The sequence below is a fragment of the Lacerta agilis genome, chromosome 3 (assembly GCF_009819535.1).
Source record: "Lacerta agilis isolate rLacAgi1 chromosome 3, rLacAgi1.pri, whole genome shotgun sequence".
Taxonomy (NCBI): Eukaryota; Metazoa; Chordata; class Lepidosauria; order Squamata; family Lacertidae; genus Lacerta; species Lacerta agilis.
The window spans coordinates 101,353,775-101,381,743 of NC_046314.1; the positions used below are offsets into that span (position 1 = coordinate 101,353,775).

The 27,969-nt window shown below is 44.2% G+C and overlaps 1 protein-coding gene across 1 annotated transcript in view; it reads right to left on the reverse strand.

Annotated features, from left to right (window-relative positions):
* Nucleotides 1–5,581: 5,581 nt before the first annotated feature.
* RRP36 (ribosomal RNA processing 36) overlaps nucleotides 5,582–27,969 on the reverse strand; it is a 29,614-nt gene continuing 7,226 nt past the window's right edge. The window contains exons 3-8 of the mRNA XM_033144960.1: nucleotides 15,146–15,284; nucleotides 7,837–7,903; nucleotides 7,312–7,416; nucleotides 7,125–7,199; nucleotides 6,822–6,939; nucleotides 5,582–5,867 (exon numbers count right to left, since the gene is read on the reverse strand). Coding sequence (XP_033000851.1) covers nucleotides 5,728–5,867; nucleotides 6,822–6,939; nucleotides 7,125–7,199; nucleotides 7,312–7,416; nucleotides 7,837–7,903; nucleotides 15,146–15,284 — 644 coding nt within the window. The 3' untranslated portion in view covers nucleotides 5,582–5,727. The remainder of the gene's footprint in view (nucleotides 5,868–6,821; nucleotides 6,940–7,124; nucleotides 7,200–7,311; nucleotides 7,417–7,836; nucleotides 7,904–15,145; nucleotides 15,285–27,969) is intronic.

Genomic DNA, 27,969 nt, shown 5'->3' on the forward strand with positions numbered 1-27,969 from the left:
CATTGGCTCCCGGTACATTTCCGAGCACAATCCAAAGTGTTGGTGCTGACCTTTAAAGACCTAAACGGCCTCGGTCCAGTATATCTGAAGGAGCGTCTCCACCCCCATCGTCCGGCCTGGACACTGAGGTCCAGCTCCAAGGGTCTTCTGGCGGTTCTGTGGAACACCCTCCCATCAGATGTCAAGGAAATAAACAATTATCTGAAGGCAGCCCTGTTTAGGGCAGTTTTTAATGTTTGATGTTTTATCGTGTTTTTAATATTCTGTTGGGAGCCACCCAGAGTGGCTGGGGAAACCCAGCCAGATGGGTGGGGTATGTATGTATGTAGGCAGGTATGTAGACACCCAATGAAGCAAAATGCTGGAAGATTGTTCAGTCGTTCAGTCGTGTCCGACTCTTCGTGACCCCATGGACCAGAAGATTAGGAAAGATAAAAGAATTTACTTCCTCATGCAGTGCATAAACTAGACCTGAAGGAGCGTCTCCACCCCCATCGCTCAGCCATGAGGTCCAGCTCCGAGGGACTTCTGGCAGTTCCCTCACTGCGAGAAGTTACAGGGAACCAGGCAAGAGGGCCTTCTCGGTAGTGGCACCCACCCACTCCCATCAGATGTCAAAGAAATAAACAACTATCTGACTTTAGAACACATCTGAAGGCAGCCCTGTTAGGGAAGTTTTTAATGTTTGATGTTTTATTATTTTTTATATTCTGTTGGGAGCTGCCCAGAGTGGCTGGGGAAACCCAGCCACATGGGCAGGGTAATAATAATAATAATAATAATAATAATAATAATAATAATAATAATAAAACAACTATGGAACTCACTCCCGCAGGAGGCAGTAACGGCCACCAAAGTTGGATGACTTTTAAAAAGGATTAGACAAAATCAAGGAAGACAAGGCTGTTGAGGGTGACTAGCCACAATAAAATATAGAAATCACTGCCAGAGGCAGTTCCTGGGAACTGAAGATGGGCAGAGGGCTGCTGTGCTCATGTAGACCTCTGAAAGAACTACACAGTTTAGCAGGCTCCCCTTACATTTTTTCAGTCAATCGGAATGAGGGCTCTTCGACCTGTGCTAATTTGCAGAGAACCAAGTCAGCAGGATGCTAGCCTAGTGCACTGTAAACTTTACTACTGGAAAAAGAAGCAGGTGAAGCTGTCGCCTAAGCAAGCGAGATCCGCGCTTAACATGCCTCAGGTGTTCCAGCTCAAGGAATGTAATTCACACTGGGAAGAGGGAAGCTAATGCGAGGAAAAGGTCAGGCGCTTGATCACGGCACCAAAACACTCCTGCAATATAGCGAAGCCTTTATTTTGCTGGAGAGGATTAATCAATCTCCTACGAGAGCAGGTGTCTTACCTCACCCTTCGGAAGGGCGTTCCAATCCCGTCTCACTTCAGAGGGCAACTGGGTTCCACCTGAGACCCACGTGGTCCTGCTCCCCACAGGCGAGAAAGATGATGAGCAATCCTCTCAGCTTTCTCCAGAATCCCAAATGCTCATCTGCTTCCCAAGCGCAAGAGACCATGTAGTCTCTTTTCCCTGGCACTTCTTTCCAGGGCTTTGAGCTGTGAGCCCATTTCTCTTTCTCTCTGTGCATCCTCTGGGTTGTTTTCATGTTTTCTGGGAATCTAGGACCCCTTCCCTCTTCAAGCTGCAGCCCTGCTCTGTTCATTTACAGTGTGGACAGCACAGGTTTACAGCACCTCCGGCCAACACAACACTGCTACGTCAATCCATCCATGCACATAAAGCAAGGAATATAAACCTTAAGATAAAACTGCACTGCATTTCCCCCCTCTTCCCATCACCACTGCAAGCCACCAGAATCAATAACACCATGAAGAGGAGTTGCTGCACTTTGCCAGTGTATTTGCCTATTAAAAGACTCGGCGGTAATTGGTATTGCATTGCTAATTATTTAAAATTGATTCCATAAACAAGCTTCACAAGGGCAACTGTGCTTCTCGGCAACTTGTCCATTGCCCCAAAAACCTAGGTAAAAAGCAGCAGAGTTGGTGCAATGCACGTGGTTTTAAGAGCGTGTACAATGATGCCATAAACTTAATGCTAAGTTCTTTTCTTTGCTGTGTCTGTATTGTATAATAAAAAAATTATTTTAAAAAGCCTTATTATTATTTGTTAAATTTCTATACCACCTTTCATCTGAGGACCACAGGGTGGTTTACAATTAAAAACACAAAAATGCGCAACATAGTAACAAGACACACACACACACACAGAGAGAGAGAGAGAGAGAGAGAGAGAGAGTTTATAAGGTCATGGATTGTTTAATTAGCCAAAGGCCTGCCCGGCACCAGGTGAGCCTCCCTGGGGAAAGCATTCCAAAAATGGGCAGCCACCGCAGAAAAGACCAATTCTTGTGTTGCCGCCTTCCGGATCTCTCATGGAGGAGGCAGACGAAAAAGGGCCTCAGATGATGATCGCAGGTTCTGGGTCGGTTCATATGGAGAGAGGAAGTCAGGTCAGGACTGGTATTATATGATCAAACTGTCTTGCCCCAGTGAGCAACCTGGCTGCTGAATTCCGCACCAGCTGAAGTTTCTGAATCATCTTCAGAGGCAGTCCCATGTATAACACACTGCAGTAATCTAAGCTTCAGCGAGTCCCTTGGCTGATTGACGAGGCCAGAGATTAATTCCTTTCTGCTCTGCAGTACCAGGGAAACTGGCAACCGGAACAGAATTTTCTTTCTGGCGGGGGAACAGGAGAATCAAAATTCACTGAAGCTGCTCCTTCTCGGGCTGATGGATAGAGCCAGGCTTGTTCTCTCCTTCCCATGTTGTTCTTCCTTGAAGCCTCTCAATTTCTTGGTTCCCGGGTTGGTGGCAGAGGCCAGTGTTCTCCTCAGTCCCAGGGCAAGAGATTTTACAGGTCTCTTTGGATTCTGTGACTGCACTGGGAAAGTATACCATTGGATACCAGCTATGGAATTCAACTTCTTGCTAGAAAATCAATAAATCCCAGATTTCATTAAAAAAACAACCCAACTTCCAAGTCATAAAGGATGGAGCGAGGAGTACTGGTGCAAAGACTGATAAATGCACAGAAGACACATTCAGAGACAATATGCCACTAAATAACAATTGCTAGAGAGCAAGAGCAGGATGAGAATTGCACGCCCTGCTTGAGGGTTCCCTAGAAGCAGAATGCTGCACTGGATAGACCTTCTCATCTCATGCCAGCAGGGTTGCTGCTCTCAGGTGCTAAACCAGAGGGCTATAAGATGGATTTCTAGTAGGAAGGTTTTGAGATGCCCAGCATACCTCTTTGCTCCTTACACCTCTGGATGAGAAGATTAAAATAAGTTTTTTTTTTAAAGCAGTCCAATTTCATATAAAGGTAGCACCAGACAGCAACTGCAAAATGCACAGAGACACAGATGTTGTTGTTTAGTCGTGTCTAACTCTTCGTGACCCCATGGACCAGAGCACTCCTGTCTTCACTGCCTCCCATTAGAATATAGCACCAGAGTTAATAGGTTAATGTTGTTGTTGTTTAGTCGTGCCTCTTCATGACCCCATGGACCAGAGCACGCCAGGCACTCCTGTCTTCCACTGCCTCCCGCAGTTTGGTCAAACTCATGTTAGTAGCTTTGAGAACACTGTCCAACCATCTCGTCCTCTGTCGTCCCCTTCTCCTTGTGCCCTCCATCTTTCCCAACATCAGGGTCTTTTCCAGGGAGTCTTCTCTTCTCATGAAGTGGCCAAAGTATTGGAGCCTCAGCTTCAGGATCAGTCCTTCCAGTGAGCACTCAGGGCTGACTTCCTTGAGAATGGATAGGTTTGATCTTCTTGCAGTCCATGGGACTCTCAAGAGTCTCCTCCAGCACCATAATTCAAAAGCATCAGTTCTTCGGCGATCAGCCTTCTTTATGGTCCAGCTCTCACTTCCATACATCACTACTGGGAAAACCATAGCTTTAACTGTACGGACCTTTGTCGGCAAGGTGATGTATCTGCTTTTTAAGATGCTGTCTAGGTTTGTGATTGCTTTTCTCCCAAGAAGCAGGCGTCTTTTAATTTTGTGACTGCTGTCACCATCTGCAGTAATCATGGAGCCCAGAGACACAGATGCAAAGTGCTAAATTTGAGAACCGTGCTCCTTATGTCATAGTACAGCCCCTGCAAAATTCTCCTGTCCATCCATAAAAAGTGACTTTTTTTGCACAAGGATACAGAGCAGTTGTAGTTAGCTCAGAAGCAGAGAGAGAGAGAGAGAGAGAGAGAGAGAGAGAGAGAGAGAGAGAGAAGGGCAAGAACTAAAGGTCTGACAAGATTTGGAATGCAAGATAAAAACCGGAAAGTGATCTGCTTATCTGGAATGAAGCCATGATGGCAATTATTACTAGCTGAAAATATCAGGCCATACTGAGAGAAACAGTATGGTGGGGGGCAAGAGCAAATTAGGTGGAAATGGTGAGAAAGTGTCCTTGCCCTAGCAAAATAAGAAGTCCTGCAAACAAAATCTCACTTGATGCTCAAAGATGAAGAAGTTTGATTTTATAAAATTAATAACTTTACTTCAAAAATTTGTTCAGTGAAACGTTGCTATAAAACACATTACCAGTTAGTAATCCAAGTGATATACACACTCAGCCACCAATAATGAGACGGCAATTAGTTTCTTTGTACAGAATCTCTAGAAACTGCCCAGAGTTCAGTTCAATGTTAGAAGCATGTACATTCACAGCAAAACAAAACAAAACAAAACAAAACAAAAAACAACAATCCAATTCTGGTTGTTTTGGTAGAATTTGAGAGTATACAATTAAATGACTGAAATTGCCAGTGGGCTAGAGCAGATTGTACACAAATTGGTGATTTTGTTGGTGCCCAGACATCTTAACACACTTGGTATTCTGATTCCAATTTTATCTGAGTAAGTTGATGAAAGAGGTTTCTAGTAATATGGAGAGATGGCCATTACTTTAGCATTTGGGGTAAGGTTAATAAATGAAAGATGATATTGCCACAGGTAATATATGTACTTTGTGGTATTTCATTATATATTCCCCAAGCATATCTTCGAAAATTTATTGGGCTAATTGGGAACTTTATTTGGGATAATTCTCAACCACATTTTTTTTACTTAAAGAGACTTCAACTGCCAGTATTTGAAGGTGGTTTTAATTTTGCAGATACGGAAAATCTTATGGAATATTTTGGCCTGCGGAATACCAGCGCATGAAGCTAAGACACGCTGCTTTCTGGGAAACTCTCTTAAGCTTCCACAGCAATCTGCAAAGAAAACAGCTGGGAATACAACCAAGCAGCACTAATAAGTAGCAAGAGAAGCAGGTGGGTGGAAACTGGGGAGCCTCCAAGTCCACACAGGCTGCCTAGTGGAAGAAACAAGGAGTGGGGAGTCCAAGGAAGTTGTTTCCTGGGAAATATGTGTGTGTGTGTGTGGGGGTGTGCTCCTTGACTCTGTGCCAAGCTTGAGGCTTGCTCCTGGAAGGAGGAAGAGAATTTCTTGCAAATTAAGCAATCCATTTTCCTTTGAAGAAGGCGAACGCTTTTCAGGCTGGGAATGTCACCATTCAAACTCAAACTCTTGCTTGTTCAGAGGACCGGAATGCCCCTGGCATTAGGGGCATAGAAAACTTGGGACTGTTGACCTTGCTGGCCAGAGTCGATAGCTGATTTGCAGCAGGAGATTTGCACCTGTAAAATGGCGTGTCACAAATATAGCCAAATATTACACATCCTTCCTAAAAGGCAGCCTCCTTTTGTCCTTGGCGGCATTCCTTTTCCTCTTCTTGCTCAGGAAGCCCTCCAGCTTCCCACTCCTCTTCAGCTCTTTGTACTTCTCAGCCAGTTCCAATTTCCGCTTATCGGCTGCAAAGCACAAAAGGGAAAGTGGCCTTAATTCAAGCTAGCCATGTTCATAATGTCACTAGCAATTCCCATCCCTAACTCAAGCTCCCTCTTCCAGTCCTCTCCCATCTTTCAATAGAGTCCCGTGATAAAAAAGGAAAAGAATCCACATTGATGACTGCAACCCCCTCAGTAAAAGTCACCATCCAATCCCTTTGCTTTGCATTATTCCACAGTGCAACTGGTAACCTGATCCAATGAACACAGTAGGTGAGAACACCATTCAAAGTGGCAGTGCTGACCATCTCCAATATGCAAACCAAGCAGAGGAGGAAGATGACAGACTTTCTTTATAGAAGGTAAATAGGGTCAGGGCAAGACTATCAGGTGCTCAAGGTCACACAGAGTTTGGGTCAAACCAGGACAAACCCAGAAGTGCTGCTACGACTCTGATCAGTTTGTTTAACTGACTCACACCGAGCTCTGTCTTAAAAGGATTTCTTCCTTCTGTTCCAAGAGTCACACCACTGCAGACACCACTGTGAACCAATTTATAGACATCAACAGAAGTGGCGTAGCGTGGGTTGCCAGGGCCCATGGCCGTGTGGAGGGGATGGGTGGAAGGATGGGAAACAGACAGTGTACATATGCTCATTCAACTGCCTAGCAGTGCCCGTCACCCAGGAGATCGCAGCCAAAGAGATAAGAAAAGAAGAGTTGTTCTATTGTATGGAGAGGTAACTTCCTGGTTCACAGGGAGAAACCGTTTTCAACAGAGCCTAGCGACAGAAGCATGCAGCTGTGTTGAGGAAGCACTGGGTGTTGACATTTTGTGCCCGAGCCAATCACCCCTGTGCCCCCCGTCAGCTACGCCACTGCGTCAGCAACAGGTCCCCTATTTGACAGCATTTATTAAGGCCTGATGGAAAGCCAAGGCTCGAACCGTGCAGCTTCTGTCGACAGGCCAACACTTACACTTCTTTAGATAGAAGGGCTTCTTTCCTTGCTGGGCCAGCTCCCTCAGCTGCCTCTTCAAGGCCAGCTCCTTTTCTCTCTCCTTCTGTTGCTTCCTCTGTATCTCTTCCTGCTGAGTCTAAGAAGCAAAGGTGGGCAAGTTGCAAACATGCCATGGCTGGCCAGTGTCAACATTTCTCCTCTCCCCAATCTCATTGGCCTCACTGGAGCTTTCCGCTGAATGGCGGCTCCAGGCTCCGGCCTGCCTGCCGGATCTCCAAAGGAAACCCGAGCTGCTCCTAATGCCCCGCGGCCCCAACTCACCATTTGCTTGAGGAGCTGCTGCAACTTGGTTTGCTGCTCCACATTTCGGCTTTTCTTCAGGTGCTTCTGAACTACCTGCAAGGGGAAAGAGACGAGGATGCGCTGAAAAGGGAAGTCGCCTTTCAACCCAGGACTCTGAGGTAAAAAGGGAAGTCAACACAGGCTTTCTCTCCTTCTAGGCCATTACCTCTTTCTCCTTTTTCCTGAGGTCGTTCATGAAACCATACGTCTTTTCAAAGATTTCTGGCTTATACTCCCCAGAGAGGTCATCAAAGCGAGGATCTCGAGGTACCTGGGGAAAGAGGAGCGAGCACTAAAATTTGAACACTGCCAAGAAGTGGTGTCTTTTCTTCTTGGGCACCCATCATTACTCTTGTTTTCAGGAGCAAGCTGAATTTGTATCACTCCTGTCACACTCGGTGATACTTGGCTCATGCAGCACTGCACTGAGCCCTGCTTACTAACTCAACAGTCTCCTCAGTCGTCATGCAAACTCCATTATATTCATCCCCTCCCAAGTAATTTTCAGTTGTGTTACTCCAATATTTTCCTTTTCTTCTCTTCTACCCATGTACTTATTTTTGTCCACGGGCACAAGGCTACTTCTCCCTTTTTTAATTAATTTGCAAATTTAACAAAGAAAATGAAAAAATAAAAACCAGAAAGGGGGACAGGAATGAAATAAAATTAAAGAGGGGAAAAAGCAACTCACCTTCTTTTTAACAGGCACAACTCGTCTTAGATAGGGGACCGGCTTCTTGGCTGAAATTTCCAGAGGTCTGCAGGAGAGAGAGATAGTACATACTTAGGAAAGAGAAGCCTGGGGGTATTTCCTATCCTTGGTTGGGTTAATTCTCAGAACCATCTCCCAAAATGCAAAACTCAAGGGAATTCTGCGCCAGTGTTTTGCTTGTATTTCCTCCGCACTTATGACCACTAGAAACTTTTGGAAACTAAGAGACTGCTATGTGCAAGGAATTGAAAACCACTTGGAAAGCAAAGTGTGTTATGTAATATGACAAGAGAAGAGATTAAAGGGGAAAGTACATTAATGCAGGACTGGATTCAATCTTCTGAATTTTGGAACAAGATGTATTGCAACTAGAAGAGTTTATAATAGATATTAAGGCTAACTACATGATGCATGTGTTTCCTTATATTTATTGCTATGTATATATTAAGGGCTGTCAACAGATTATAAAAGTTTAGTTGATAAATAGTCTGGCCTTTAACCAATTATTGATTAATCATTACATTTAAATACTAGAGCCTCAGTTTAGATGCCTTTTTGAGATACTGAAGGAAATGCAAGATATCATCTGTTTACTGAATTGTAAGTTACCACTCACTGTTAGAAAGAAAAGGGCTCTTTAACATTGCCTTCCCTACATTCCACGGGGGGAACGTAACTTCAAAGAACAACTGTGTCCTGAATTTTCATCCCCAATAATTTAACAGCCCCCTTTATTTAAATCAAGAGAGTATTCCTAAACACAACAGCGTAATCCTATATCCTACGGCGTACAATGGACCTTACTTCCAAGTCTACATGCTAAGGATTGCAGTATAGAGCTTTAGTTAACTACTCTACCAGCGAAAGCATCACATCCTGTTTACAGAAAATTGTGACATGCATATTACTGGTGAGCAGTATTAGAAACTTACTAGGCACCAAATGACACATTCAAAGTACTTGACAGACATCACAACAGAATGTCTATTGAACTGGATGACCCTCAGGGTCCCTTCCAACACTACAATTCCATGATTCTATGATCTCAACTACATTGCTTGACCGTAGCTTGCTCTTATACAACAATCCACTTGAAATTAGAAACAAACACAGGGGAAATGGAAACGGAATTAACCAGGGTTCGAAATTAGCAGGGCGCCAGGAGCATTTTGCTCCTAAAGATTCTCCATTTGCGAGCACCTCAAAAAGTCTGGGTGCCATTTTTTGTGCCTGGCTGACACTCAAGGATTCCTGAAATGTATGTGATTTGAAGCCTTGAAGTATATGTTAAGGAAAGGGTAGACTGTTTTGAAAACTGAAGTACTGTACCAGTATTTTTATTGTAAACACCAAATTAAACATGCATCAACAATTTCTGCTAAAAATGTGTCACTTGTGTTAATTGCATATTAATTCACGATTATGAAAATAATAAATAGAAAGTGTTGCCAACCTTCCCCCTCCTTGGCGACTAGACATTCTGTTTTGGCGCCCACAACCCAGGTCCCAGAAGCCATTTTGCTCCTAGCTTTTCTATCCTAGTTTCTAACACTGGAATTAACTATGGGCTAATGCAGAGGTTTTGAAACTGTGGTCTGTGAGTTCCGTTTGGGTGGCCTGTGGAGAGGCTACAGCACAATTAAATATCTCTGTACTTAGCCCTGCACTTCCTTGCCTTGATGTGATGATGGAGGACTAAGATGCCCAGCAAGGGAGTCCATGATTTGCGCAGCAGCACAGAAGCACAAGACACGTGTCTTCTAATGTACACAAATCAGCTGACTCGATGGAGCTGTCAGTTGTCAGCCTGGCACTCAGTCCACGTAGTGGCAATTGGACCCACAGCAGCAGCAAAATGGCGCCTGGGGAATTTTGAACACTGTTGGTGTGGTGCCTGTAGTTGACATCACAAAATGAATATTACAAACAGAATTTCACAGGGGAAAACAGGCCTCAGAGGAAAGCTAAGAGGCCAATTCCCCTTTCAAGCTTGAAGGAAGCCTCTTCAAGTGCACAGCCACTGAGCCAAATTCTATCCCTGTCCCCCACAGTCACAGGAATATAGAAGCTGTCTTATACACAGTCAGCACATTTCCCCATCTATCTCAGTGTTAAGTACACTGACTGGCGGGACGCGGTTGGCGCTGTGGTCTAAACCACTGACTATCTTGGGCTTGCTGATCAGAAGGTCGGTGGTTCGAATTCCCACAACAGGGTGAGCGCCTGTTGCTCTGTCCCAGCTCCTGCCAACCTAGCAGATCGAAAGCATGCCAGTGAAAGTAGATAAATAGGTACCGCTGCAGCGGGAAGGTAAACTGCGTTTCCGTGTGATCTGGCTTCCATCACAGTGTCCTGTTGCGCCAGAAGCGGTTTAGTCATGCTGGCCACATGACCAGGAAACCTGTTTGTGGACAAACGCCGGCTCCCTCGGCCTGAAAGTGAGATGAGCACTGGAACCCCATAGTCGCCTTTGACTGGACTTAACCATCCAGGGGTCCTTTGATTTATTTTTTTTAACCTTACACTGATTGGCAGCTGCTCTCCAGAGTTTCAGCAGCATTCTCCCCCCCCAAACCCCACCCCAGCCTGATCTGGGGATGCTAGGGACCGAACGCCAAGAGCTGTGCTTGCTGCATCCAGTCCCCAGCTGAAGGACTTGCAGAGACTTGCTTCTCTTCAGCTCTTCAGCCCCACATCCGGCTGACTGGTTGAGGGATTGCACTTGAGTCTTGCTCTCTTCCACCAACATTCCCTGCCAGCAGAAAGGTAAGGCACCCAGACTGCTGCCAGCCACTTCTGTTTGGGGAGGGGAGCTTGAAACAAGGGATCATTTCAACCCCCATCCCCCCCGCCCCCGCAAACGCAGGCAGGCACCCTCTCACACCCGCCATCTAATTTGGCTCTTGGTGCATCCACACACCCGCCGGGCTCCGCACTCCCATGCAAAATAGGACGGTGTAAAGACAGAAAGCGTAGAAGACATTTCGATTCCGCTGGCATGGGTGGATTCCGATGCAACTGATTGTATTGCAGTGATTGCAATCTGTATGGCAAATTAATTATATAATCAGTGGGTAAAAGAGGAAAAAGCGCTAATTAAAAAAAAAAAAGCTTCCCCGGGCTGTGTGCATCTAATTAAGTGCTCTTATCATTCCGTCCCCTTTCACCTGCATTCATTGCCTTTTAAGAGGGCGTCTTTTTCTTCAGAATTGCAGGGCACAAACCGCAAGTCATTATGTGTACGCTACTCTGAATAAAGGTCAAGGAGCAAAGTTTCAGACAAAATAATCTCATCTCTAATGAGATTTTGTTTTTCTGATGTTCAAAGTCAAGATTTTTGTTTGAAATGGTGGTCCCTGGCCTTTATTGGTATAGCACAGTGGTCCGCTACCAGCTGTATAAGCTGCAAATTTTCATCCCAGGACCCAAAGTCAGATAAATTTGGATGGAAATATTTTTTGATTGATGGAATGACACTGACATCTCTATGGAAATGGACCCACCCCGATCTACTTTTGGATGTTCAAAATCTCTCTAGTATCCAGAATTGCTTTTTATCATCAGCTCTGGCTGATTATTTATTCCTGATCAATGGCTCCGGCTTAAAACCAGGGGTGGGAAGGCTTTGCCCCCCCTCCCATATCCTTGGATTCCAACTCCCATCAGCCCCATCCTGTGTGGACAATAGTCTGGAATGATGGGAGTTGTGATTCAGTAACACCTGGAATGCCACAGATTCCTCATCCCTGGCTTAAAAGCTCTGGAAACCATCGTTCAATTTGTAATCTCTAGGCTGAGCTACTGCAATATGCTATATCTGGGGCTTCCACTAAAGGGTATTCAAAAGCTGTTCTTCGTGCAAAACGCAGCAACCCATTCATTAATGTCAAGGAACACTGGGGATTATGCAACGCTGTATCTGCTTCGACCATCAATTGGCTTCCATGCCCTTTCCAAAAATGCTAACATTACCCTTTCAAGTCCTAAACAACCTGGGCTCAGGGAAAGCACGTGAGCTTGTCAGGAAAAGGAGACCCTCCTCTGACAACAGCCCCACCTAGAAAAGGTCAAGGACAAGGGCTTTCTCAGCCACTGCTTCTGCTTTATGGGATACAATGACCGAAAGGCGCCCAGATTCATTATAATTTGCAAAGTTTTGGTTTTTTTTTTAATCCTCTTTGGCCCAACATTTCACCTGTAGCTTGATGTTAAATGAGTTTTAACACTGTTGTGTTCTTAAAACTTTGTATCCATGAATAACCACAGTTATTGTTCAAGTGGTAAGAAGGAAGAACTAAGCAACACTCATGTCTTGTATTTACTAAGCCTACAACTTACATACATTTAACTTGTGCATATTCAGCTTTATGCAAGCGACAAAAAGTTAAAAAGGGGGTGGGGTTCCCGGAAAAATGACCTGCCGTTGAACCGAACGTGTCTTGATGACATGCAATTTTGGCTTTGGGCACGATCCCTGGAATGTAACCCCAGCGTCGGCTGCGGGCTTACTGTATGTTAGAGCTGTTTTTGCTCCAGCTGCACTTGAGCACTTCAGTGGAAAGGCAGGCTATGAAAAGCAGTAAATACTGGAATAAACCTATGCAAAGCAGGAGTTCGGAAAAAGGTCTCCACTTTAGCAACAAACGGTTCCAGCATCACGTTCACTACCTCTCTCCAACCTGCTGGATTACCGCCTTCAAAGCATTTTCAACCCACACCGCCCAATTATCCAAAAGACAAAAGCAGGCGAATGAACCGGGAATATTCTCTCCAAAATGGAGTGGTCCAGTAAAGTTAACGTATCACTTATTCGGTGCCTTTCACTCTCTGGACTGACGTGGCGCCATCGCTATACCGACATAAATTTTAATGAGCCGCCGTAGAAATCCTTTGAAAACATGACACCCAGACCCTCTTCGGCAGTGACATTAGCCAAGTCTCACTCCTGTTGTGCAAGCCGTAGCTTCGCAACCGCCAGCCTTAAGACGGGGCAGAAAAAGCATCGCGTGCGGACGGTCACGGGAAACAGACGGCTCTCTATGAAACAGCCTTTTTTTAGAGGGATACACCAAATTCCCTCAGGTGAAGTGCAAACTGATAAAATTATGAGGACTGGAGAAAACAAGTAAGCTAATCTTCTGCACCAACAGCCCATGAACGGCTCGATGAAGTTAATTATATTTTTATTAGCCAGCTGAAAAGACACCACCCTTACCAGAATTGTGACAGTATTAAGGAGTCTCGCAGGCAGAGCTGCCAGCTCTTGATCTGGATGCGGCACCTATTGCTTTAACAGCCCCGGGACAGGAAAACATTATTTGAGTGTGGTGTCCCAGCTGCCCCAATGATACATTTCTCCTCCAGGTTTGAAGTAGCAATGGGATCCTGCTTTCTGCAGCAGGCAGATGAGCAACATTTAGGCTCATACCCAACAAGGTTGTCCCTATGTGCACACCCCAAATCTGTTTAGAGAGCAGATATGGGGGGCGGGCAGAGGAATCCCACTGTGCAAGCAGCAGCCCTTGCACTAATAGGATGACTTTGTCAGATACAAGCCAGAGAATGGACCGCAGCAGCAGGGCAGGAGCTGTCATTCCAGACACCATGTGGGAATTCACAAACCAGCCAGGCTCCTGCAGACACCTCTCGCTTTTCACTTCCATAACATACTGGTTTCCAATCAGCATGCGGAAGATTTTATAAAGCTTCCTCGCTTTTAAAAAAATACCGCAGTGTTATGTTACTTGCTTCTGAATCCAATTTCATTCAAGAATGCACCACTGAACAGGATAGAATTTGGGGAGCATTCCCTTAAAGTCGAGAGGGTTCCTTTCAAACACACACACACACAAACACCTAGCTGATTTGATTCCAGCTGCACTGGGGCTTTTGTAGAAAGGCTCACTCTCAAAAGGCTTTGGAGAGATAAAAATAGAAATAAGCAACCCATAATAGAAGAGGCATTTTGAAAGGCTTATACAGCATTGTCTGGAAAGCCAGTGAGAGCTTCAGGTAAAAGGTGAAGTAACAGCACAAGATATTAACAACAGAGGGTGGGGAGGGGAGAGAGAATAGAAGCAGAGAAAGTTGGAAACAGATGAGAGAGAACTGATGAAGGAAAGAGCAGGTGTCTCTTGGTTGTGACACTTAGGGCAACTGAAACCTGTCTTCAGGACGATGAACAAAGGGTAATGACACACAGCAAAATGGAGAGAACTGAGGGGAGGTGTCCGGGGAGCGAATACATTGACCATTTGCATCCGTGTCTGTTTTAATGTCTAAATTACTCATCACATTGATGGCATTTTACAGAATACACCAAAGTGTGAGAGACTGGGAACACAAACGGGGCCAAAAGAGCCACATAAATGGCTCCCAGAGAGGCTTAGGAAGAAGGAAATAAATGAATCACAGCAAGGTTATAAAAATGCACCGAGAGCAAGGTAGCAGCTCCAGCGGTGCAGACCTTAAAGCAGACACTTAAGGCTGTTAGTTCTTCAGGTAAGTCCATGCTACCTAGACAACCATCCACCCTCCCAGAGGGAGCCCTCTGGTTAAACTCAAATTCCTTCTTTCCAGGATGAATGCATTCTGCTCCAACAGCTCTCCAGAGGCAGCTAAGAAATCTCTACGCCCTTCACCAAGCAGGAAAGGGCTTACTGCACGAGCCTATGCGCAAGTTCAATAATTGCTAACTTGAGAGCTCACTCTCAAGTAAGCAAGCGCAGGTTTGCAGACTTCACCTGAGCCCAGGGGAATGCAGTTCTCTTTTGGGGTTATGTCCGTATAGTAAAAGCTATGGTTTTCCCAGTAGTAATGTACGGAAGTGAGAGCTGGACCATAAAGAAGGCTGATCGCCGAAGAATTGATGCTTTTGAATTATGGTGCTGGAGGAGACTCTTGAGAGTCCCATGGACTGCAAGAAGATCAAACCTATCCATTCTTAAAGAAATCAGCCCTGAGTGCTCACTAGAAGGACAGATCCTGAAGTTGAGGCTCCAGTACTTTGGCCACCTCATGAGAAGAGAAGACTCCCTAGAAAAGACCCTGATGTTGGGAAAGATGGAGGGCACAAGGAGAAGGGGACGACAGAGGATGAGATGGTTGGACAGTGTTCTCGAAGCTACTAACATGAGTTTGGCCAAACTGCGAGAGGCAGTGAAGGATAGGCGTGCCTGGCGTGCTCTGGTCCATGGGGTCACGAAGAGTCGGACACGACTGAACGACTGAAAAACAACAACAACAACAACAACAACAACAACAACAAGCAAGAGGGAAACACATTTACCCGTGCTTGTTTGGATGCTGCCTCTTCTCTGGTTTTGTGACATTTACTGCCCTTTTCCCAGCAGTCATCTGCTGATAAGCCTTGGTCCCAACTCGATTTCTCAACTGCAGCAGCTCCTCGAAAGACAACGAAGACCATTCTGGGGGAAAGATAAAAACGAGACAAACCCCAAACAAATGTCAGTCTTTGGATTATTCAAACTCCTCCCCGCCCGCCTGCACAACCTGCTTCATGACACGTTGAATGCTACTGTCTTTTTTTTTGCACTCGGATTGAAAGGGCAGCTGCAGGTAAACAACTTGTGATCCATGCAAGTGCCACCACAAAAACCCTGCACACCCACCCAGTACTCATCTCACAGCCCCTTCAAACACATGCTAAACTGCCCTGCCAATGGTGCTATCCCCATGTGGCTGGGTTAAGTGTTCAGGGCCTATCATGGGGACCTTTTCAACCCAAACAGCATCCCACCAGGAGGGACACAGATCAATGGGAAGAGGCCTCAGCAGCAGCAGTATGGGACAGCACTACTGGAAGCTTCTCCCTGGGAGTGTCTGAAGGAATCCCATGTGTACTGGAGTTGTGTGGAAGCACTACAAACCTGGTATCCTACCAAGTTAAGTAACCACACACTGTGCTAGTCCTGCAGAATTATGACACAGGCCACAGACCAGGTCACAGCACTATCTGTGAAATTAGGATCCAAACAAACAAAAACAAAATGGTCACTCAACTAATGGTTTCAGAGTTTGGCGCACACAAGCCAAAACTGCCAACTAATATACAAATGCAAATTAGCTGATTTTTAACACCTTCCATTCACATGTTAAAGAGGGCAGAAGGTTGAAAGTTTTGTGCGCGTTCTAACTTCCTTTAGTATTTCTGAAAAATGACCAGAGTAGTAATTCTAGATTCACGACTTAGAATTAAGAGCACTTTCACATCAGAGGTGTAAATCAGTCTCGGCTTGTATCTTCGGCCTTTTAATGCAAATTTTTTAAAAGCAGCTGTTCTCGGAGCTCAAGTGCAGCTTCAAAATTGTGCTCTTCCACCCTGCATTCACATGTAACACACAGAAGGAGAGGTGCTTAGCACTGATTAGGAAATAGACTAGAAATGCCCACTCTCCCCCCCCCCCGCCCCAAAATAAGGAATTCGGAATACATTCAGAGCTCCTTGCATGTCCGTTATACGGCAAGTTCTTGACTCTCCGCTTGGCTTAGAAAGGAAGACTTCTGAAGTCAAGCCATTCCTATATAGCACAAATCTTTCCTTAGGCTTTCTCTCTCTCAAGGGGCTTCTCAGACCTGGTTGCTGACACTGCTAAAGAGCTTTCTGCATTACAGACACTGCCCTAAGGATTAAGGGAAAGCCCTTCCAGTTCCCATCTCTTTTCTGACCTGGGGACAGAACACAACTGTTTGCGCATGGCACATTTCATTAACATGTTGTGGCAGGAAGCCATGTTTTACAAAGGGTCCAAAAGACACGATGTTGATTGATATATCACACACAATGCAGATTAAATATAAATAAGTAAAACCCAATTTTCTAGCACAAAGTGCTTGCAATTTAAATTTTGACGGCTGAGGTGACATCAGAGGAAGGGGTAAAAAATAGGAGATGAAAGCATAGCAGGGAATGATTTTATCTTCCTAAATACATAAAAATGTGAGGCTGCCATTGGGCAGCCCCCACTGGAGGATTTGTGGTGCCTCATAACAATCTGGATTTGCATGGAGTCCTCATGGGGGGTGGGGGGAAGGGGGGTTATTGGTTTGTTCTTGTTCTTATGATGTGTTTTGTGTTTTTTATCTCATATTTTTATGTTGTGAACCATCCTGAGATCTATGGATGAAGGGCAGTATACAAATGTAATAATGATGAAAAGAAAAAGGGAAGGCAGGTTGTAGAATCACTGAGAGGGAAGGAGTGGTTTTAAAACAACACCAGAAGCTTGAGTAAAGAAGAAATGGCGGGAACTGAGAGGAAAACGGCAGCTTTTTAAAAAATGGCGGAGGTCTGAGGAAACTTTTACGATCATTTGAATAGATCAGGAAGGGAGGAATACTGAAAAGGGAAATTTGGTTGATTTAAACTTCCATTCCTCAGCTGGCTTATGTGAGATAAAGTATGTGCAACCCACGACTCCATAATATTTCCCCACAATCCTGGTACCTCACGTTGTCTTCTACATGAAGTTCCAGAGTCACTGTGGTACGTAATTCAGAAGAGACTTTATTAAGAAGCAAACATCCCTATACAGGTGAAACTCAAAAAATTAGAATATCGTGGAAAAGTCACCCCCTCTCCCCATTGTTATTTATTTTGGTACTCGAGACCCTCTTAAATTTGATTAGGAACAATGGAAAAATAAGGGGAGTCAAATTAGGTGTAACATCTTACAAAATCCGGGCATTCACCGACGATTTAATAATCACCATGGAAGTGCCCCTGAATAGCATTCCAGCGGCGATAGAGACAATCAACAACTTCGGGGAACTAGCTGGGTTCAAATTAAATCTCAAAAAACAAACCTATTGGTTAAAAACATGGAAATAGAAGATGCCAAAAAATTACAAACATCAACAGGCTTGGAGATCAAAAATAAGGTTAAATATCTGGGTTTATGGATCACAGCAAAGTGTATTAATCTCTATCAGGATAACTACACCAGGACATGGAATGAAATAAAAAGAAGCATGGAAATCTGGAATAAATTGCACCTTTCTTTAACAGGCAGGATAGCAGTGGTTAAAATGAATATACTACCAAAGATGAGTAATCTATTTCAAACCACCCCCATATTGGGAGGGATGGACTGTTTTAAGATATGGAAGAAAGATATATCTAAATTCATCTGGAGCGGTGAAACTCGAAAAATTAGAATATTGTGGAAAATTCCATTTGTGTAAGCAATTGTTTTCATTAGCTACTGGAGTTTAATATATGAGATAGACTCATGACATACAAAGCGAGATATGTCAAGCCTTTATTTGTTATAATTGTGATGATTATGGCATACAGCTGATGAAAACCCCAAAGTTGAAATTGTTAATTTGGGATTCGCATCAGCTGTACACCATAATCATCACAATTATAACAAATAAAGGCTTGTCATATCTCGCTTTGCATGTCATGGGTCTATTTCATATATTAGTTTCACCTTTTAAGTTGAATTCATGAAAGAAATGAACCTTTCCACAATATTCTAATTTTTCGAGTTTCGCCTGTATGTGCAACATCCATCAACAGAACGTGCTCTAACTGAACAAGCTAACTGACAGCCCCGCTCTTTAAATTCTATTTATTTTAAAGAGACGGCAGCATGGATCTGCATGGGGGTCTCTGTGTGCAAGGGAGACGGGGAGGCGTGGAAATGGGGTGGCGTGCAAGGAAGAGTTGAGGAAAGTAAGCAGGAGGGTGGAGGGGGGGAGAGCAAAGGTGAATATGGTGATGCAGAGAAAGGGGCTGCAAGAAAGGAGAGTGCAGAAGGCATGGGAACGAGGTTGAAACTGAAGGCAGGGGCATGAAAGGGTTTGACGAATAGGAGGCGATGCTGGCTTCATAATTCGGCATAAAGTGAAAAGGATGCTTGGTAGTTGCAATGTGTGGGAGGAAGAAGATGCAGGTGGTTACCATGGAAGAGTTTTGTGTGCAAAGGAGGTTGCACAAAAGGAGGGGGAGGAGGCATGGACATTGGGGGCTGGAGGTGAAAACAGGGGTGCAAAGCTGGACTAACAAACAGAAGAGAGAAATGGCATGAGAAATGAGGCTGGGAAGGTGAAAAGCAAGTTTAGTCATTGCATGGGGTGTGGCGGGGAAGCTCCAGGAGGTTAATGGGGGAGGAATGGCAGGGGAGGTGGGCAAGTGGAGAAAACAGGGCACATGCCCTAGCAGGAATATAGTCTGCCTTAAAACCAGGTGTCTGACTAGCTCAATATGATTTACTCTGGTTGACAGCAGCTCTCGAGGGTCTCAGAAGGAAGTCTTCAAGCTCTGCTATTGGATTCTTTTAAGTGGAAGTGTCTGGGATTGAACACGAGATCTTCTGAAAGAACAGGAGGTTCCTATCACTGAGATATGGTCCTCCTTTAAATCTGGTTCGGCACCCTGGACCACTCATGCGTCCTGCCAAGGGGCAGAGAGGGATTCAAACCCACATCTCCAGGCAAAGACTGTAACCTTATTGCAGAGCTGTAGACAACCCAACCGTCCTGACGGCACCATTTTGCATGGGTGAAGTTGTGTGTACTTTGTGATTATGTGAAAGGTTCAATGGACAATGGTAAAATTTGGGGAGGGATTTTAAGGAGAAAAGAATTTGACAAATGGCTACATTTTAAATCAGGGCCCATACCATCTTTTCTTGCTTTGTCTACATTCTAACATTCAGACATTTTCCCTTTGCCTAAACATTCACAACGCTTTACTGACATCACCTCTCTCTCTCTCTCTCTGCCAAACATGTAATCCCTCAATTAGTCATTCCTTATGGCAAAAGTCTAGAACTGTAATAGTTCCTCCCCCCTCCCCCATGAGCTCTGGACAGACCCGCAAAGAGACTGAAACCTCAAAAGCCTCTGCAAATGCAGGCCAAATGATGCGTTCCACCTCAGACATCAACACACGATTTGTCATATTGGATCAAACCACTGGCCCATCAAATCAGCTACCCTGCCCTGGGCAAGAACCAGCACCTTCTACACCAAAATACAAAATACAAGGGGTCAGGGAGGGAGGGAGGGAAAGGAGAGGAGAGGGGGGAAACCTTTCAGAACATGGGTCACTCACTGTATACATATCCCTTCTTGTTAACTGATGGAAAAGCAGGTCTGAACCAACATGATCTAAGCTCCATTGCCAAACAAAATTTTAAATCTGTATTTTTTTAACGTGACTAGAGCTACAATAAATTCCACAGGTCCACTGCTTATTTCATCCCCCAAAACTCCACTTTTCTTACCTTGTTCTAAATTTATCAGCCAACCTCAATGAAATGCTCCCTTAGTTTCTGCTCCCCCTATGCCACCCACTTTTCCAGTTATTCACTTGGAGTTTTTGCAAACACCAATTACAGAAAGTACTGCGGAAGGCAGAGACAAAATAAAAAGAGCCTGCTGTTTAAAACGCAATCACTTTAACAAGGTTGTTTCAGATACATAAAGGCCTACAAATTGGTTTGGGTCCTTTCATACCTAGACGGCCAAAGGCAAAGTATGAAGACTGCAAAAGGAGCAACAATTATAAACTGTACTAAGTTCACTTTGTTTAGCAGTAAGAGTTAAAATGAATGAAAAGAGGTGTTCAGGGTGCTCTTCATTTTTTTTCTTTTGCGGGAGAAAGATGGAAGAACCCTAGCTGTACGAGGATACATCTCCTTGTGCATATACAGCAACAGAGAAGTCAACATTAAAAAAGCCACCATCCTACATTATGTGTCGGACCTCATTGCACAATCTTTATAATTGCATTTACTTACTTATAGTTGCAGGGCAACTCACAACAAGGAATAAAAATGCATGCATTTTTAATATTATTTGTAGCTCATTTCCCCCCAAAAGAAATATAAAAATGCGTATTTTTATTCTCACGACGACTCTGCAAGGTAGAGCCACCCATTAAGCTTTGTGGTAAAGCAGGGATTTGAACCTAGGTCTCAGTCCAACACTTCAGTCACAACTCTACAGTGGGCACCACACTAGATGAAATATAGTCAGGAGCAGCTAGGGTGGTGGGTAGATTGAGACTTGAACTGGAGTAGCATATAGTCATACCTTGGTTGTCAAACATAATCTGTTCTGGGAGTCTGTTCGACTCCTGGAACCGTTCAAAAACCAAGGTGCGGCTTCTGATTGGCTGCAGGGGCTTCCTGCACTCAATCAGAAGCTGCGGAAGACATTCAGCTTCCGAAAAACCTTCGCAAACCGAAACACTCACTTCTGGGTTTGCGGCATTCGGGAACTGATTTGTTTGGGAGCCAAGCTGTTCGACAACCAAGGTAGCACTGTAGTTCCAAACTTCTACTCCGTCATGTAAGTATCTTTGATTGGAAGCTGGACCAGTGAATCTTCTCCATCCTACCTTATCCAATTAGATTATTTCAAGGCCAGACACTAGGCTGCTTACCCCACAGACTTGCCTCCTTTAAGGAAGAATGAGAGAGAAATGTAATAGATACACATGGAGGTTTTTTTTTGGGGGGGGGGTAGCTTGATCCTTAGCAAGTTGGTGTACCTATTTTTTTTCAACAGAATGTTGTCCATGCTTTGTTAAGACATGTTTTGATAAAGTGAGTCAAGGCAGTTTTCCATAGTACTATGCAGACTTTTTGGCCACTGCACAAAGATTGAGAAGTTGTACGTGAAATGAACAGGAAGTTTTAACATGAACGACGACAGTGGTAAAAATGAGAACTTTGCTCCAAAATGTTTGGATAACTGGGCATGCTTATGAAATGCTGAAAAAGGTACCCTGTTGTGCACAATGTCGCCATCATTTTCCATCTCCTTATCTGAAAATGCTTCAAATGGTAGAACGCTTATATGCATGCTTTGAAGTAGCTTCCTTTAATGTTTGTGCCCACCTTGATGTGGTAGCCACTCCTTGCCTCTTCCCTGAAAAGAGAGGGAATGGACTGACTTGATTTATTATAGAACATTTCTGAAGGGATTATGGATTTGCCGTTAACACTCCAGCTAATTCACTCAAAGTATGTGTGGGGTGACTAACAGCCATGTAACGACTGTGATGTGAAATAAGGGTCAGCCTTGCTGTTGTTGGCATCTGCCTGTCTCAGGAGACAATGGAGGTGTGTGTGTTTGGGGGTCGAACCGTTGGAGAGTTACAGCACCTGATAGTTAGAGACTTGATAGGGGAGAGACATGTTTTGTTGCAGCTGGGGCAAGTGAAGGCGTCTGGTTCTGCTGCTGCAAATGCACCACGGCATTTCTTTTCTCTGCACTCCTCCCAGCAGTCATTTCTCCTCTGCTCACTATTGTGGATGCATGACCTGCCTGTCTGTCTCCAGGCACTACGGTTGCCTGCAAGGGATTCCCACACAGCAGCCTTCATGTCTCGTTTGCAGACATCTTTGCTCATAGCAACTAAGCAAACTAGGTGAGCAGTACAGTAAATGATCATGTTGGCAGATTCAGAACCACACACAATGGTAAGAAGAATCTAAAGTGCTCAAAAGTTAACAGATGCTAAATTATCTGTGACAGTTCTTGGGGTGGGGGGTGGGTGGGAATTAGAGATCTACAGCAGTCTGGTCAATAAAACTCTCTTTGATAGAAGTCACAAAAAGACAAAGAATTGTATGAATGCACAAGACAGGGAATGAAAAATAAAAATTGAAAACCTATGCCATTATACAAATAAATGGCACATTCCTCAGGCGGATCTCCGGTTCAATTCTCTCTGTTTAAAACTAATTAAAGGGGAAAAGACAAATGACAACAGGCATGTGGGAAGAGATTAGAGGTGTTTAGCTTAGCGAGGAAATGGAAGGTTTCACCACATAGATGGGAAGGAAAAGAAGGCAAGTCAAGCACTCCGATTAAACATCAGAATATTAAGAAATGTTCAGAGAAAACAGAATGGAAAATTAAAACTTGAAACCACACCCCTGCATGTTAAAACAGCTTACCATAAATTATTCCGCAGAAAAGCTGTTCTTTTGCCCCTGCGGTAGCCCTGATCAGTCACGCACACCCCAAGTCAGCTATTCGCAATATGAGGCAAGCACTACCAAATGAACAGCCCCTCTTCATCGAAACCACCTGCTGCCTTACTTTTGAAGGTAGGGGCACCCAGAGAGGCAGGTCTTTGCAAACAGGCAGATTGATATGGGAAACACCAAGGTCCCAAGACTTTTTTATGGGATTAGTACTGGCACTCTTAATTGTACCTGGTGCCATTGCGGAAGTCGCCCAACATGCACATCTTGGAAATACTTCTGAAGTCTAAAACCAACCACAAGGCTCAAGCCAGCCCTGCATTCGACAGAGGTCAGAATCTGACAGATATATTAAGAAACTGAGAGCCTGTGTGGTGCAACAGTTAAGAGTGTTGGGACATGGGTCTGGGAGACGAGGGTTCAAATCCTCACCTGGCCATGAAGCTCACTGAACGACCTTGGGCTAGTCACCGTCTCTCAGCCTAATGTACCTCACCGTGTGGATGAAATGGGAGAACCTCGAGGTCTTTGGAGGAAAAGACAGTATAGAAATGTCAAGAAGCAAACAAAATAAATAAATCCCATTTTAAAATGTTGTCAGGAATGACACGTGTCGTGCTTCCGGAAAGAAGACTTTCATCTGACTGGGAAGGTTCAGAAGGAACTTGGAGAAACAACTGTACAACAATGTGATGTTTTCTCCATGCAGTTTCCTGCTTTTTTTAAAAAAAGCATGAAGTCCACTACATAAGATACGCAGTGCAAGCGTTTTCACTTATCCACGAATCAGGAAGTCTATAGGCACCACTTTTTCTCAGACAGAAACCATGTTTGAAGCAGCCCTCGGGCTCAAAGGAAAGGGCGCTAGTCTCCGTGTATTCTCGGGCAGACCTGCTCCAGCAATTTCTAATGCACAGCACAGTTTTGTGGAAGCTATTAGGTTGCAGTCAGCTGTGACTTATTTTCTATTTAATGCATTGTATATCAAAAGAATGTAAACCACCTAGTCTGCTTCATGCTTTTATTCTCCCTTTTTTTTCATTTTCTCCTTATCAGAGGCTTTCTCCCACTCTATTTGCGGTACATCTTCGTCCTCTGCTTCACCCGTTCCTCCTACTTTCTGATCTTTACTTTGCTCTCTTGCTTCATGCGTCCTCCTTTGATCCCGCAAGTTGCCGATACTGGCTTTCCTCAGGTTGGTATCTTGCAGTGGGTTTGGACTGCTACAGCCCCGATCAGCCCCAGCTGGCTAGGGCTGATGGGAGGTTTAATCCAAAACAGCTGGAGGATACCAGGTTAGGGTCAGCTGCCATAGCTCTTCTCACTCATCGGTCCCTGATCTGTTTCCTTTCATGGTTCAAGGTCTTCTCCTAGCATTAAGCACAGCAGCAGGCTTTTGAGATGACACACACAGTGCCCGTGTAGAAGAACTGAGTGAATCACAACTGTCCAGAACCTTTGAAGGGCAAGATAAGATGCCTAATAAGGAGCTGTCCGGAAGCGGCGGTTTTCTTGACACATGCTATCCCCCACCCCACCCCACTGCATGATCAGAATATCACAAGTTGAAGGCTCAGTTCAAGCTTCCTCCCTGCTCACTGGTAAAAAGGAAAAGGACAAGGAAGCAATTGGAGTATCTTGCTTAATCACTTCAAATTCTGACCTTTCGCTAAAGGTTGCTTGACGTGTAATACAGATTTGATAAATACAACCGCCCATCAGTAAAAGAGATGCAGTGAATATAAGGAGGGACTTCCTGGATCAAACCAAAGGTCTATATCCAGACCAGCATTCAGTTAACACTGAATGAAAAGCCCATAAGCAGGATGAGGGGGAAACAGGAGTTTCCTCCTGGTGGTATGGTGGCATTCAGTGGTATACTGATTTGCTTTTATGTTATCATTTAGTATGTTATGTTATTAGAATCAGAGAATTGTAGAGTTGAAAGGGAACCCAAGGGTCATTGCAGCCCAACTCCTTGCAATGCAGGAATCTCAACTAAAGCATCCATGACTGATGGCCATTTAACCTCTGCTCAAAAACCTCAATGGAGAGTCTACCCTTTCCTGAGGAAATCTGTTCCACTGTCAAACAGCTGTTACTACTGTCAGAATGCTCTTCCTATTGTTTAGTCAGAATCTCATTTCTTGTCATTTGAGTCCACTGTTTAAGGTTCTACCCTCTGGAGCAGCAGAAAAACGAGCTTGTTCCATCTTCCATGTGATAGCCCTTTAGATCTTTGAAGATGGCTATCAAAGCAACTTTCAGTCTCCTTTTCTCCAGGCTAAACATACCCAACTCTCTCCACCGTTCCTCATAAGGCTTGGTTTCCAGGCCCTTATATCATCTCAGTCACTCTGCTCTGCTCACATTCCAGCTTGTCAATCTTGTCAAATAGCCTTCTTAAAACTGTGGCGCCCAGAACTGCTCTTTGATGCAAGAAAGGCCAAGACCACAAATATCAAATCCAGGTTCTACCCAAGGGTAATGGGAAAGTCCAGTTCAGCACAGATTGGATGCCATACACGTTCAGCCAGAGTGAAAGTCAGGCTCACCAGCTGGGTCTGCCTGAAATACAGGTACTGAAATCTGAAGTGCCAAAATGTCTAGCAATGTAATACTGCTTAACATATTAAGGCTGGAATCCCAAGGATATGTTATTATTGGTGACTAAGTCCTATTCAAGACAATAGGCCTGCTTACATGCTCACACTGTACGGCTGCATAGCTAATAACACCCAAGGATATTAAGGTATTTAATTGCTTTAACTACATGGATAAACACGCAAGGCACTTTGCTAAATAGCAAAATATATATATATATATAAAAATGTACCAACTGTTGCGTAATTTGGAGGAAGTCAATTTGTCTAATGGCAACATTCGCCAATGGAAATCTACTTTTCTCCAGAAAAGCCAATTAAAATTTGATTATTCAAACCAGGGCTTTTAGCTCATTAGCATATTTTTTAAGTGCTAATTTAAACAATCCACCCCACTTATTGCCTGCAAAGTTCTGAGCAGAAAACACTAGATACCGTCTGCCAAGTTCGGAAGAATGCACTGCGTCAATTCCATTTCATTCACATTTGCAAAAGTTTCCCCACAGAAGCTGGGATGCAGGCGGGGAACTAGGTCCCATTCAGATTCAGCTCAAACCATGCTTGAGTAGCTTTCCGAAGCTTGTCTCAGTTGGCAGCTCTGCCTATTCCTCCTCACTGAAGTCTCTTTTTGCAAATCACTGAGCTGAATTCACTCCCGATAATTCATTTTTATTTGTATTATTAAGTCTCATCCCACGCCTTTCCCTCTCTTCCTCTCATCACCGGCATTTGCCTAATATAGATTGAAATCTCTCGGAAGCACCAGGCAGTATTAAAGCACTACATAACCACAATAAAATAAAATTGTGATAAAAACCTCCAGATTCTCTTTATAGCCCTCATGATAACGGAGGCCTTTCCTCGGGCTTTGAATTCTGGGGATATATATGTGTGTGTGTTAAAAATGCAGGCAGCCCAAATTCAAAACACTACTGCGTATGTCATAATTCCGTTGTCTTTTCTGTCTCTTTGCAATGCTTTCAACGTATTTATGACTCTTAGTTCTCTCCTTGTACAACTATCCTTCATCCAAATAGCAACCCGTTGTCATACAAGCAAACTGTGTGCAACTAGGATGCTACAAGAAAGGCAAAAGAAACAGCATGCTGGACACCTCAGCTGCCAGTCCATGCTTTTTATGGACCACCAAACCAGTCAAAATGCCAAGGAGACTACTCTCACAAAGAGGACCACAGCCCGGTTCTCCCATCTTCGCCGACACAGGGCGATAGCCAACGTTACTCATGATCAAAACTTCTGGAACTACATGAAATTCCATTGCTTCACAACGGTCCAAAGGTCTCCTCCCACCCCGACACACACAAGTGCACCATTTCTCCTTTCTTTATGCCATGAATGCCTTCAGGGTGTCTTTCCTCAGGAAAACCCCCTTAGCCCTCATTATTTAAATAAATAAAGAGTCCCCCCCTGAAACAAAGCCAAAACAATCAACCTACATGCGCAATCTTCCATTTTGCCCTCCATCCATTATCTCCCCTCAATACACACATCTGATGCCCCCAGTTTTAGAAACTCAGGTACAAAAGCTAGGCCCCAAATGGACCCTTAAACCTGGGTTGGGGTCGCCACAAGAGAATGTCTGTTCGCCAAGGGATTGGACTAGATGACCCTCAGGGTCCGTTCCAACGCTGCAATTCTTCGATTCTATAATTCTACGATCTCAAGTGCCTTGTCTGCATGCAGCTTGCTGTTACAACAATTCACTTGTTCCAGTATGCAAGGAGAAACACACACAATGGAAATTGTATTAGTTATGGACTAAGGCCATTTCTAAACTGCAGTTGCCAACCTGGCACCCAGAAATCTCCTCACAGTCACAACTGGACCCACGCCAGTAGCAAAATGCACCTGGCGCCTGGCTAATTTCTAACACTGGCTGCCCCTCAACATAAAATTTAGATTTTAAGAGGACTTGTCTGCGCGCACAAGTCACCAGACACCCACTGATGGTGCTATGTAAATTAATTAAACTAACCACACCAGAATGTCCAAGAAGTAGCCTCTGTCTCTGCTATTTGGCCAACAAACTACATCTGTTTTTGGCTGTCTGTTCATAAAAGATTAGAGAAGCAGCACTGGCTTTGCACATAAACCTTTCTTCATCCATCTTTCCACGTTTTTCCTGACCTGCATTTGATATTAAATTATATGCATTTAAAATTAATTTGTTCCCAATGATTTATTCCCTGCAAAAGAATAGCTGTATGTGGCTGTGTTTAGTCCCACCACCTAGCTACCTATTATTTGTATGCCAATTGATTATGTTCTCACCACCTTCTGTTTTCATATTTGAATTTCATTAGTGCTCTTTGCTCCCTCCTCTAGATTCATTTATTATGCTAAATGAGACCTAATCCGCGTCCCTGGTGAACTCATTAGACACTTTCCCAATTAACCACGCTGCTATTTATAATTGTGCTTTGTTTGTGGTACATCAGCCATTTTTTAATTCATGTAAAAGCATCACTCTCAGTGTTGCCAATTCTGAACATTTTTCAAATTAAGATTCTTGAGATAAC